This window comes from Octodon degus, unplaced genomic scaffold (genome assembly GCF_000260255.1).
Source record: "Octodon degus isolate 3935 unplaced genomic scaffold, OctDeg1.0 scaffold00148, whole genome shotgun sequence".
In the NCBI taxonomy this organism is placed as follows: Eukaryota; Metazoa; Chordata; class Mammalia; order Rodentia; family Octodontidae; genus Octodon; species Octodon degus.
Genome location: NW_004524724.1, coordinates 1,453,492 through 1,467,567, shown reverse-complemented (window position 1 = coordinate 1,467,567; position 14,076 = coordinate 1,453,492). Strand labels below are relative to the sequence as shown.

Here is a 14,076-nt window from a genome sequence, read left to right as displayed (position 1 = left end):
AGAGAGGGAGGGAGGAGGGAGGGTGGGAGGGAGAGAGGATGGAAGGAGGGAGGGGGCAGAGAAGAAGGGAGGGAGGGGAGGAGGGAGGGAGGACAGCAAGGCAGGCGGATGGGGAGAAGGCAGAGGCATGAGCAGCCCGGGTGCCTGCTGTGTAAACGCCCTCTCCGTTTCCCAGGCCAGGTAAAATGATTAGCCTAGCCGCGGAGGAGGAAGAGCGGCTTCTCGGCTCCATGGGCTTCTCGGCACTCCACCCTGAGCACAGCTACTGCTGTGTCCCAGCTCATTCTCCCCTCACTTTCTCAGCGCTGCTGTTGCTATTCCTGGAACAGCATCCAGAGTCGCTGTCGCATTAGGAAGCAGTGTACAGGAGAAGTGTCTGCGCGGCAGGAGCCAGGCGCTGAGGGCGGCCGCCTGGACTGCTCAGACGGGCGTCACGCGCAGGCCACGTGTGGAAGCTCGGCCGCGTGACGCGGGGTAAACAGTCCCAATTATGCTCTCTGTCCCTGAAGTGAGACAAGACTGTTCTTTCGATTTTCCTAATCAGTAAGTAACACGCAGGTCTGGAAAATGTCATGTTTTTGTTTAACTTGCTTTCATGAGTTACTAAATGCCAATGACTGCACAAAATATAAAATGACATTATTCCTAGACTAAGGAATTTTCAAAAGAAAAATCTCGAATTTAAGACAAGGTGCAGATGAAGCACCTCCTTCCCTATTTTCGTATCAGTGTTCTCCACCTTCTAACTTTGATGCTGGAGTCGCGCAGGCTGTGTGCTCAGGGACAGCTGTGCCCTGATGTGACAGTAACAGAGAAGGGCTGCTTGTTCCCCTGCGGAAAGCAGCGAGAGCAGGAAGCGTCGGGGTCGCGTCTTCTGGAGCAAGACGCAATACCTGACTGCAATGGGGAGTTTACAGCTTCTGAAGGCCTACAGGCTGCCCCACGCACGCCAGGGCCAAGGCGGTGGGCGGCGGGCAGTGGGCGGGCTGGCTGGCGCAGTGGGTGGCGGTGCAGAGGGGCGCTGCTCACAGCACAGCGGCGGGAAGTGCAGGCCACGAAGGGCAGGGGGCATTGCACCCTCCAGACCGCACTCCGGTGCCACCTCTTCCTACCAGACTGCAGCTAGCAGAACATTTAGCTGCACTCATCTGTGGGGACCTTAATCCACAGAGGCAAACACGCCCCGGTCACCAGATCACCTTCCCAAAGCCCCATCTGTTGTCACCAGGCATGTGGAACGTTCAAGACCTGAACTGTAGCTCGAAGTTAATCAGATGAGCCCTGGTGTCTAAAGAAACAATCCGGACAGCGCCATGTGGAGCCAAGGACTCCTGCGCCCTGAGTGAAGGGGACGCACGTGCGCAAGGCAGCAACAACGGGTTCTTGTAGTTCCTTAGTAGCCTTTAATGTGCCGTAAGGACAGGTGTCAGAAGAGGTCAGTGCGGCAGTCACCTTAGGAGAGACGTTCACGCGAGGAGAGGAAGCAAGGCCACCAAAGTAAGAAGCGCTCTGTGGCTTCCACAAGAAACTGGAAAGCTGTCACCTGGCCTTTGCGTGGGGCCCTGGGCCACAGCTGGCCAGCTGACTGGAGTAAGAGCCACCTAGCAGCCTAGAAGGACACAGACCAAGTGTCTCTGTGGGTATCTCACATGGAAGCTGGCAGACAGAAGGCAAAGACTGGCCCCCCAGAGGGGTGCCACAACAGATAAGCATGTAGCTTGGCTGGAATGCAAAAGGGACGCAAGAAGGAAGTGCACCATTCTGCAGCGCTCCCCACTCCCTAAGTGGATCTGTCCCCTGCTGTCCCCCTGGGAGCGGGTCTCCAGGCCTCAGTCCTCCCACCTGCACTCCCTCCAGCGGCTCCCCACGGAGCTTCCCAGCCTCTGATCTTGCACGGTGCTGTGCCCTTGGTCCCGCAGCTCCCAGCTTCTTGCTGCAGCTTCTGCCGCCCTCTTTTGACACACACACACACATACACACACACACACACACACACACACACACTGGGCCCTCCTGCCTCTGGTCCTGAGTTAGCCTAATAAGGCTCCTCGCGCATACATTTTCTATTGCTTCTGCCACTCGAGAGCCCCTAACACAGGCACACACGCATGCACACAGCGCTTCTCGACGGCAGGTCTTCCCAGGCCATCCCGTGTCATATCTCCACCAGGTCTCCCAGCCAGCCCTCTGCTCCAGTGCTGCTTGACTGACTTCGCGGATCTTTTGCACTAGTGACAGCTTCTGAGACTTCTCAGGGAGACTGGTCTCCTCTTGGCTCTTCAGCTTCCTCCTGCAGCACTTGCCCCTCTGATTTATCTTCTCTTCCTACCTGGCTTCTAAACGACCGTTTTCTTTGATCTTCGCACCACTTGGCTATGATCTGCTTTGAAAGTCAGCCCTCCCTCCTTGTTACTTCCAAATGGTTGGAGTCCAAAGTCCAAAGCCAAAAGTCTGTATACTGTGGCTAGTTGTTGTCACATCCTTGTAAAGCACTACTATAGTTGAGTAGCACTTCAAAAATCTTCATGATCTTTGATGCGTAAAGTAAAATAGACTGAGTACATTTCACAAGCCCGCACATGTAGCTAAACATCTAAATGTCTTACTCAGGGCTGGGGAGATGGCTCAGTAGAGTAAGCACTTGCCTGGCAAGTGCAAGGGCCTGAGTTCAATCCCCAGTTCCGCCAAAAATAAATAAATAAATAAATAAATAAATAAATAAATAAATAAATGTCTTATTCAGAAATGTGCAGATATTAAGCGTAAGTACCAGAGTTTAAAAAAAAAAAAAACTCCCGTCCACTGTAACGGAGAGTGGATGTGGTGCATTTTTTATTGGGCTGCATAAGAATCCCTTTGCCAACCCTGGAGGAAGCTCAGATTCACTAAGCTGTTCTGATGAAGATGCATCTTGTGAACCAGGGCTCGAGGGCACATCTGTGGGTCTACGCGCTAGGTCTGCGCAGCTGGAGCTGAAGGTTCCCGGCGGACTTTCTCACAGGACTGCCAGCACTTCCCGTTTCCCATCTCTCTGGAGTCACTTTGAGAAGAGACATGCACAGGAATCTGGCACTCCGCTTCCGCTCTGCAGCAGAGGTGCACTTTAATGAAAAATAAAGTAAACAAAATAATCTAGGGCTTGAACTTCAGTGCGAGGTCCAGAGGGCGGGCACTCAAGCCCGCTCCCAGGTCTCGGGGTGCTTCCCCCGCATTTTCCCGTCCGTGCTTCCACACAGATCCTCCTGCAAGTGCTTCAGATCGCTGGGCGTGGCTGGAGGCTGTCACGGAGACACCGCTCGCTCTCAAGGCGTGTCCCACAAGAACTCTTATCATAGCGGCCAGTGAGGTCACAGTGGGGGACCCCTAATTCTATGGGTATAAATGTAACTCCTCAAAAGGAGGAAGATGTTGAGCATATAGAATCCTTGTTTTTATGTGTCTGGACTTATTTAGAAACAATTCAAGCTTTTCATTACTTTTAATATACATAGCATCAACATACACTACAAGCCAGCTTAGGAGGGCTGGCTTCTCTCACCCGATTTAAACAGCAGTCTATTTAGTCTGGGTTATATTTATACTTCATGTTTCTAATTTGAATATTACATTTTCTTTCTTTCAAAATCTGAAGTCACATTTTTTTTGGTGATCCAATTTTTTGTAATTCAAATTTGAAGTTGAAGCATGATGTTTAAAAGACGGGTAAATCAGAATAAAATAAATATGCTGGGGAAGCCAGGAATCAAGAAGGAAAGGACTGATTAGTTGCATGACATCAAGAGTAAGAATTTTAAAAATAATAGAAACATAAGAAACAGTGTCACGCAGGCTGGCGCGGGGGCAACAGCAGAGCTGTCTCGTGCTCTTGTTCAGGTCAGGACACGCGCCCAGCGGCCAGGAAGAGGTCTTGGAAGAAGGAAAGTGGGCATAGAATTTTCAAGGATCTACAAGAACTTGTGATTTAAAACTCCAGCTGGCTGTGGCTGGCGGGATGAGCTCCAGGTGTGACACCAACCTGCTTCGCATGGCTGCCACAAGACTGTGACCGTCTGCAGTGTTAGAATGGAAGCCGCTTTACACAGAGGCTAAGTTGCACAGCAGAGTGTGACAGTCAGTTACAGCTGGGATCGAGGGGCGTCTGGGCCACGTGGCCTTAGAGCTGCTGCTCTGAGGCTCACAGCTGTATCTTTCATGAGCAGACAGAGACAAAGGACAGTGTGGTGGCTGCAGGAACAGCAGGTGCCGTCATCCCCTGTCAGGGACAACTCTCAGGGGCTGGGGCCTTGAGACAAGTCTGGGCCTCACATTTCAGAGCTCTGAGCCCCTTGTTGGGCTGGCACCATGGCTGCTGTAGCTGACAGCTGGACAGGAGGATGTGTGACCCGGGACGTAGCCCGTGGGGCCGATGGCACAGGGTGGCCTAGGATGACACGGAAGAGATCCCTGTGAGAGAGCCACAGTGCCTGCAGACTGTAAGGGTCGGAGACAGACCTGAGATCCCCAGTGCGTTAAGGTCCTGAGGTTACTGACATTTAGAAGAAAAACATGCTTAGGCTGTTCACTTCACTGTGTGAAAACCTGAAAGGGAAATGGAAGGCTGCCTTCAAGCAGCCCAGGCGCTGTGCTTATCAGGAAGGGAGTGGGGGATGCACTGTATTTTTTGATTCATCTTTAAAAACATCAGCTTGGTCACAGCACGTGCACTGCACCGCAGCACTTGAGTAGACGCCCGGCACAGTGTTTCCCACGGACGCTGCGTCTGGCCCGCACACCTGCCTGCTCTCAACACAGACCGCCAAGTCCGCCGGCGGCTCTGGACGCTGGTACGCTCGCGCAGAGCGGCCCCTGAGCAAATGCCTCTTTCAGGCCCTTGTGTCAGGGCTGGTCTGGAGCTCACCACAGACTGTTCACATTTGTATTTTCAAAGTGCAATAGCTCCCGCCTACCTAGCTTATAAAGATGTAAGGACTGATAAAATTAAAATTGAGGAATCTACATGCACATATACTTGTAATCTATAATTTTCTACACAAAGAAAAGTAATGTGGTTATTAGGACCATTATTTGGGGGAAGCCTGTCGACAGACACCTGTCTTGGCCTCTGGGACACACAGCGACTATAAGACTAGAGGTCAACCCAGCTGAATGCTAGAAACTAGAAAGGATTAGCTTGGTATTTGGTAAGGAACCTATCAAGTGGAGGAAAGCTTTCCTTAAAATGACTATGGTTTAACTTTTCATTTCTTTGGGCATATTAATTATTAAAACATTAATGCTCAATTAGGCCAGTAGAGCAATTACTTTGTAAGACATTATTTGGTATCTTGAGTTACAATTAAAAATTAATTAACTTAGTAACTTTCCACAGCTGCAGCTGTAAGAGGGACGAGGCCTGGCGGCTGTGAGCATCAGCCCCGCGTTTGCGTGGGCTTCTCCCTTACCAGAAGGCCCATGTTGTGGTCTGCACAGGGTGAGGGCAAAAACAGCCACGTTCACCCTGCACAAATTTGTATCTATGCGTGCTAAAAGAGCACCTTGGAAAAAGATCTTTATGCTCATTAGTAGAGCAAATCAGTCTGGAACTGAACTCTAACTCGGCCATGGTCTTGCTTTTGCACCAAGGACAAGTTGTGGGGCACCTGAGGGCTGGGAAAGAGCAGCACCCTGTGAGTGCAGGGCAGGCTGGCGGCTGGGCTGTGAGCATGGAGCCAGGGGCAGAGAGCTGTGGCAGACACTGCCAGATCGCTGGGGACCATTTCACCTGCGTCTCCTGCAGCAGGGCCTGCAGGACGATTCCTCGCCCTACACTGCACAGTCACGTGAGGGCTGGGAGCCCGGGGCTCCATCTGCGCCTGGGTCCATCTGAGCATCACACCCATTTCCTTCCTGCACACCTGCCACAGCTGCGAGGCTCCTGGAGCTACCCTCTGCCTGCCAGGCCTGGGGCAGGTGGGGCAGAGCAAGCAGAGCTGGCAGGTGCCCGGTCAGGCGGCCCAGCCCAGGCTCGCAAGGGTCCCCTGCAGGGACCGCACGTGATGGGCTCTGCACCCTCATACCTCTTCCCTATGGTCTTCAAGCAGAAGCCCTGGAACCCTGTGGGGCAGCCACTGCTTCCCGGCTTGCACCCTACTGCCTGTGAGCGAGGTAAATGTCAGTGTTTCCAGGTACACAGGCTCTTGGCTATGCTGTTTCAGGCACACAAGCAATTTAAGACCCCTACTCTACCTGTCTTTTCCTTGAGGTAAGACCCAAAGCCATGTTTAGGGTCAGGGCAGCACCCAACAAAGGAAAAAAGAGCCCTAAGGACAGCAAACCCAAAGGCTCCCAGAGTCACCCCACTGGATCATGGAGAAAACAAAGCTCACTGATCCTGCTCCTGCTTTGGGCTTGAGGCCATTTGAGGGACAGAGCATGAATCCAGTAAGGCCAAAACTTGCTTCCCTTTGTCAGGGTGTGAATCAGAAGGCCTGCTGCCTGTGTGCAGCACAATGCCCTCCATAAAGTATTCCTCACTCCTCCAGAGAGGTGGCGGACACGGGAGGACCCCTGTTAAGCTGGGGAGGGGTGCTTCCCACACGGCTGCACTCTGGGAGGAAGCGCAGCTGACTGGGATGACCCAGTCGTCCAAGAGGCCTGCATGAGGGACGGGTCGCGAGGATGAGGAACCTCTCACACCGCAGACAGCATCCAGGCTGGCTCTGACCTCTCTCCCCTCCTATGGAAGGAGCAGTTTCTTTGTTGCTCTGCCAAACGCTCAGCAGGACTCCTGTCGCTGCTCGTGGGGAGATGTGCAACAGAAAGCAGAAGAGGAAAATGGGCTCTGCGTCACGTGGGGCATTCGGGGTCTGTGCAAAAAGAAACACTTCTTAAGAAGGTTCAGAACATGCTGGCAAGCAAGGGGAAGGCTCTGCAGCCCTTGCTGGGGCTCCTTGGCAGGAAGGCGAGTCCAGGCAAGGAGGGAGCCATCGCACGAGTCACTGATGTCTCTGGGAGGATTCAGCCAGCAGAGCAGGAGCACAGGTGTGGATTCAAAGCAAAACTAGACCCCAAACTTCTTTTGGAATATGTTTGCTATTAGAAAAAGGTACTGCTGTAATTCTGAAAAGTTAGCACTAATAACAACTGATACATTCTGTGTTTGTTGGAAACACTGGCTTTTCTCTAGAGCCCGATTCCGCGGGGGCGGTAAGAAGGTGCTGAGCAACTCCGCTGGACCAGAGGGCTTGAGGGCTGCCTGGACTCGGTTTTGTTAATGGAACAGAGAAAACGACTTCTAATCAGTTTCCCTTAAAACTATAACTTTTTAGCAATAATCCCATGACAAGAATGAATCCCAGGTTCTGTGTCAAGCATCATGTTGGAAACAGCAGAAGTCCAAAATTAAATTAGAAAGAATTAAAGTGTCACATGGAGGCCAGGCGACAGCACACACAGCCACAGCACAAGCAGGGAGGGGAGCTAAGTCCCTGCAGGCTCCCGTGTCCCTCAGCTGCAGAGAAGCGGCCTGGGGACGCCCCTAGGAGGACCAGGTCACTGATGCTTAGCAGTCCATCGCCAGAGACAGAAGGCTGCAAAACAATGTATACAGTTCGACATGAAAAAATATTTATTTTAATACTGAGCAAAATATTCACTTTCTGTGGTGAGATCACCTTTTTTCATTTTCCATTGTACATTTTTTCCTTTTTCTAAAAAAAGTTTGTGTTACTTATATTATCCTAAAAGCAAATGATGGGTCAGAAGGCTGAAGTTTTCCTGTGCTGTGAATTCTGCAGTGTTTCTGCCCTAGAGGTGCAGTATATGGCTGTGCGTGGGGCTCGCTCGGCCGGCCCAAGGCAAGCAGTAAGCTGCAGGCACCCCCCACGCACAGGCCCAGGGCGCGCGCGCCCTCCACGGGACGGGACGGAAGCCCGGAATGGCTCGCCATGTGCTCAGGTCCAGCGGGGCCTGCCGAGTCTATTTGTCGTCCACAGCTTGCCCCACAACACTGTTCAAGGCTAACCACATGGCAAGCAGCAAGGCAAGGCGGGTGCGTGGGCGAGCCTGTCGTGCTCCACACCACCAGCCAGGCTTACAGTCTTGTGCTGAAGCTGAATCTCCAGTTGGCACTGGGGTTCACTGTTGGCGTGGAGCTGGGAACCCTCGCAGGTCGTGCACAGGAGAGGCCGTGTGTGGGCGCGGAGGAGAAGGCCGAGCAGGGAAGAGGCTGGGCGTTCCCTCAGGCTTCGTGACCATGGACCTCGCCCGAGTCCCTCTCGCGCCTCTGACCGGCAGTGGGAACCGGCAGGCTCCAGGCCCCTGCTGGTGTGAGCGGGCCAGGCCCTGCTCCAGGCTCTGCGGGACCTGGCTCATCCCTGCCGACGCGCGTCTCTAACGGCGCAGCGCGCTCAGCTGAAGCTCAACTTCGAGCCACCCAACACTCTGAAGAACAAAGCCAAACACAAGCAGATGCCACCGGGCACAGATGCTGGCACCGGGAATGCCAGCGCTCCCACTGGGCCATCCACCTGCGTGTGGCGCCCGACGCCCACGGCACTGCCCGAGAGGACGCCTGGCCCTAAGCCCGGCTGTGGCCAGCCCCGCACAGCTGACCGAGCAGCTCACTGTGCCCCGAGGCAGCGGCCTGAAGTGAGAAACAAGGCCGGGAGCCTCTGGACAGCTCTCCAGCAGAGCACAGCCTGAGGCTTCGTGGTCTCCCTAGGCAAGGGCTCTGCACCGGCTGTCCTCTCATCCCCGAAAGGCTGCGGGGTGAGCTATGTGACCATCAAGGCACTGTCTGCTCTTACTATGAGCTCCAGTTATGCTAAAAATGTCAGTATGTCCTGTCCCGAAAAGTAGTGGGTCAAATGGTTTGGGTTTTGCATGTTAGGACTGGAATAACAGAACACTGGAACAATTAATGCTGTTCTAGCAAGCAAGCATCCCCAAAACACAAGCAGCAGCGTCTATTGCCTATTGCCATACTTATGCTATTTGCCCTAAGACTTCCTTTCTGTTCACTTAGAAAATTAATTTGCCTCTACGTTTCTATTTTTACCCAGTACTGGGAATTACACCCAGAGCTTTCACACTGAGCTACCTCCCTGCACCTTTCTGTGCTTTATTTTCATTGCCAGGTCCCTGTGTCCCCACCTGGACTCCAGCGCAGAACCCGTCTCTCCTCGTAGAGTGCTGCGGCTGCGGCTGCGGCTGCGGCACAACCCCACCCAGCTGGATTTCTTCTTGGGAAGCTAATTTGACCTTCACTTTCTAAAGAGATGGCAGAGCGTGCATATAGGTGGTGCTGAAGAAAACAATCCTCACCTGTTTTTTTCGTGAATTTTTAGAATTTCATTTGTCTGTTGAAGAAGCTGCTTCTCTAGTTTGTATGTTGACAAGGAATTCTCCAGCAGTTGTATTTCAAGTCGAGAGGTTTGATTTAGTACCTTAACATAAAAGATAAAAACATTTCCAACTTCAATCACAAATCATAAACCACAAACAACCAATTTTTGTTTAGCTTTTGTCCTTAAATAGTATTTCCCCAAAAGTCATTAGTTCTGTAGTGTGCAATCTACCAAGTGTGGCTTTATCTGTTTCTTGTACACACTGCTGGTTGGAAGCGGAAGTTGCACTTGGGAACGCTGGACTGTTGAACCTACCTTCATCTTTAATTTTTATGCTCTGAATGCATGGGGCAGTCTATTTGCCAGATCTGTATTTATCTCCAATGTGGCCTAGTGTGGAGTGGGTATTTCAGTGAGGTCTGAGGTACTGTGGGTATGGAGAGGGATACACGAGGCATGAGATAAACTGTCCAGACTGGGCAGGACAGTTAGGCACCCTCGTGACCACACATTCATGGGTCATGGGTCATGTTGGAACCCCATGTCCCACCCCACCCCCGACACATCCCTCATGAGGCACAGTTGTCACTCCCACTTGATAATGAGGAAATGGGTTCTGGGAGAGCCCACAGCTGCAGAGGAAGCCGGGAAAGGCTTGGCATGGTTCTGCTGTCCTATGCTGAGCCCCAGGAAAGGCAGAGGACAGAGCAACGGGCTTCCCCTTGCCCTGAAGATGGGAGGCCTTCATCCTCCCAAGCCCACAAGTCATGTCCTCCGGAAGTAAGCACTCACCCTGGTGCGTCCCACGACCCAAGCTGCTGGCCAGCCCTCCCCGCAGGGTCAGCCTGCAGCCGGGTCAGCGTCCCCTTCTCCACCCTCTGCAGGGGGTATGCAGGCAAGAAAGAGTTGGAGGAGTTTTAAAGCCCCTCCCTCATGGGGGCCCTTACAACCACCACATCTCTGTCACCTCCTACAAGAAGGAACCTGGAACCCTTTGCAAGATGCATGTCCTGTCCAGGAACAGGACAGGGCAGCTCGCGAGTGGAAGGATGAGAAAGGGCTCCAGTCCCGCCTATGCTGGGGGCTCAGCTGGGGGCGGGAGGGGACATGGCAGATTAAGGGACACCGTGAGTACTCAGACTCACAGTACCAGATGCGTTACCAGACGATGGCCTTATTTTCTTAAAAAGTCTAACTTGGAGGGAAAAAAAGGGAATGATTACGCCAAATTAAAAGAAATTATTACAACTTGAAAAACAAAACATCCGTAAAAGTTCTGGAGGAACCATAAGAAAATATGACTGTCACTGAGATAGTCTTTGAAAATTTTTGTTTCTCTGTCATGATAGAGCAATATATAATTAATGCCACACTTAGCATATATGACATTTTGCACTTCTATCTAATGGACGTTTGATTTCTGTTATAACCTCGTCCTACCTGAACACATTTCAACAGAATAACACAACTCTAACCCAGTAGGCACTTTTGAGTTTGGTGGTCTCAGCACTCTTTGCAGGTGCACAAACCACGCTGGAGCAACTGGCCGAGAGAGCCCAAGCAAGGAACCAGGCAGTCCCTGCCCAGTCCCAGTTCCCTGGTGCAGGCGGGTGAGCGACAAACAGCAGCGTCCACTGCCTGAGAACCAGCCTCCTCGCTCAGTCTGCCTGGATGATTCTGCCTCAGACCCCGCTGGCCACAGGCTGAGCCTCTGAGACTGCGAAGCAAGTAACCCTCTCTCCTCAAGCCTGAGGGTCCGCCGTGGTTCCGGCCATGGCAGCTTACCCATATAAGCACTCTATGCCACCTACTGCCACCAACATGTGACCCTTGGCCTATGTGGGCTTGGATTGGTTCACGAAAATCTACAGATTTTAAGGGATTATGATTAATTTAATTGTTTAACAAAAATTTATGGAGCTAACAACATATCAGGTCCCGGCTGGCATTATAATGACAGCAGAACAGGCCAGAACAACCTTTGCTCACTAGGAGGACGGAGCCATATGCAAGAGTCGTGCAGATTTTCCCACAAAGATAGCGAGTATCTCAGGCTGGCTGGGCCATCTCTGCCATGAGCAGTTGTTGGCCTGAGAAAGCAGAGATATCATATTAATGAATGGGTATGGCTGTGTTTAATAAACCTTTATTTGCAAAATGAAATGACCAACAATTTAGGGGTGCTATTTGTGACTTCTGAGAAAGAGATGATAAAATGGGGTTAGGCCTATGAGACTTTTCTCAGGAGAAACACTTGTGAAGGGTAAATGGAAGAAGCCAGAGGAGGAAAGGAAAGAAGCTGGGCGGATTGCGGCCCCAGCCCTTAGGCAGCTGTGGCCGACAGAAGCCCTCGGCCTGGGTCACGCATCAGCAGTGCCGTAGCTCCCAGGAGCAGAACCAAGCAGCCCTGCCATGGTGGCTCATTGCCCAGGGTAGCCCCGGGGACTATGATCTCTGCTCCAGCAGTGATGGATTTCAGAGCTGAGTCCCTGCAGCACCAGGCAGCTCCACAGCCCACTGCTGAGGGGCACAGAGGCGCATTTCATGGCTGCAAGGGAAGCTCCATGGTGGCTAACCTGCTGGGCTTGAAGACACCTCTTGGAGGAGTGCTGCCCCAACCCAAGTCCAGGATGCAAGGGCTGCTGCATCTGTGACTGTAAAATACATTGCAGGAAGAAAGGACTCACGGCAGTGCTTACACTTGGGCTAAATTCTGCTCTGAACGCTATGTCACTACAGAAGTCATTAGAGGCTGCAGGTACTTCCTGTAGTTACCGCAACTGGTGAGCAGGAGGGCACCAGGGTCCTCGGTCACAGGCAGTGCAGTCATGAGCACCTGGGGGTGGTGTTGGTGGGGGAATGTCACTGTCACCCATGGGACTGTGCAGAGTCTCTGTCAGCCACAGGGAGCATCTGGGTGTTTTAGGGGCCGCGCTGCCTGTGCCGGGCCTGGTGTACGGGGCTGCCCTCTATGGTCCTGCAACCTTGGAGGCAGAAGGGGGCCACAGGAGGGAGGAAGTTCTGGAGGGCTCTCTGGCCCTACGCCCCTAGCTGTTGCTTCTGCAGGTCACTCCACCCATGTATTGTTGGCACAGCTTTAAATAAAGGTTGGTGGCACTACCTGCCCACCAGACCTACTACTGCTGTGCAGCTGATACGAGTGAACTCGCTGAGGACAGAGTCAGGTCCTGAGTCTTGCAGTGGATTTCAGGGCAATCTGTCCGTGATAGCCTCAAAGCTGAGTTCTCTGAGGAAGGAGGAGAAGTGGGAGCCCCGACAGGAGGGCCACACACAGTCCTGCTACTCCTCTCTTCACAGTCCAAGCTTGGAGAGGAGGAGTTGAGAAGCAGTCTTCCATCCAGGCAATGAGAAGGAAGGGCTGCATCTTCACCCCAGATGCGCACCCAGCCAGGGAGCCGCAGGCCCGGTACTGCTGCAAACCCGGCTCTGCCTTCTCGGGTTAAGCTGCATGTGGAAGGTCGGGAAAGGACTGGGAAGCAGGAGGTTCTGATCTTTAAAACATCATCCTGTGGAAGTGGGGCACCGAAATGTCCTGCAGAGCTACTGCTGTGACTCTCGAGGTAACCACAGTCCCAGACTCAGTTTCAGGAGCAGCTGTGCTTATCGTCGTGAGCCCTGGACATACACGCCAAGTCCCTCAAGCTTTCTGAGCCTAATTCCAGGGGCACACAGGGCGCGGGCTGCAAGATCACTGTCCCCACGCCGCACATGAATGTGGCCCTGCCTCAGCACTGGCACATGCCTTCATGGAACAGGTCCTGTGGCCACAGTCACAGTATGCCCCTTGGGTTGACATTACACGAGAGGGCTTGGGGCCCACAGCCATAAATGCATGGGCAGCTGAAGACACCAACAAAGCCAGAGAGGACGCACTCATTTCTCCTCTTAAGGTGGCTATTGTTGGGCTCTCCTGGCTGCCTGCCTCTGACTGCTGGTTCTGGGGGATTTGTGACCCTGTGGCCTAGGTTGTAGCCACCTTACAGTTGTCATGCCGTACCCAGCAGCCTTTCCCTGGCCTTCTGCAGTACACTGTGGCTGATCCACGTAGGGATCAGAACTTGTTTTTGACTCTTCTGAACTATTTTCCATAAAGCTCATATCTCTTGGGGGCAGGATGCAGAGTGACTTGTCATTTAAGATCTTGGGTTCCATGTACCTTTATGGTGTGGACACTAAAATGCTACCACTAGGAACATTTTCCCCACCACGCTAATTCCTAGGTGGGAGGAAAATGCAAACAACCCTAAATGAAGGTTGCTGGGGGTGGGAGGAGTGAACAAAATTCTGTCATGTGGGTCATAAAAGCTACGATAGAAACGTACAGGAGTTCAAATGTGCAGTCCAGGACACTGCTGGTTGGTTGATGAACATGTGAGAATGTTTGGGAGCAGATGGGAAGCATTTGGCTCCAACACAAACGGGAGAACAAAGCCACATTCTTCCCACCACAAGAAGCTCTACTTGCTTAGTGTGATAATGTTCAGCCAAACAAGGCTCGTAATTGCGGCCTCAGTATGTTGTCTCCCCTCCCTACGTTTGTCTGACAATAGTTATGACAGAAATATTTTCTGAAGCCTACATGATTTGCTTCTCTAGCGCAATCATCACTACGGTGCATTTTCAACTTGGTAATAATTGGTATTTCTAATCAACGTGTACAAATAAAAAGAAATGACCTTGTGTTTATTACCTGTAACAGTGGAGAAGTCACTGAGGCTTCCTGACTACC

The 14,076-nt window shown here is 52.2% G+C and overlaps 1 protein-coding gene across 1 annotated transcript in view; it reads right to left on the bottom strand.

Annotated features, from left to right (window-relative positions):
* Angpt1 (angiopoietin 1) overlaps positions 1-14,076 on the bottom strand; it is a 178,605-nt gene that overhangs the window by 57,622 nt on the left and 106,907 nt on the right. The window contains exon 3 of the mRNA XM_004642268.2: positions 9,304-9,425. Within this exon, the coding sequence (XP_004642325.2) occupies positions 9,304-9,425 (122 nt within the window). The remainder of the gene's footprint in view (positions 1-9,303; positions 9,426-14,076) is intronic.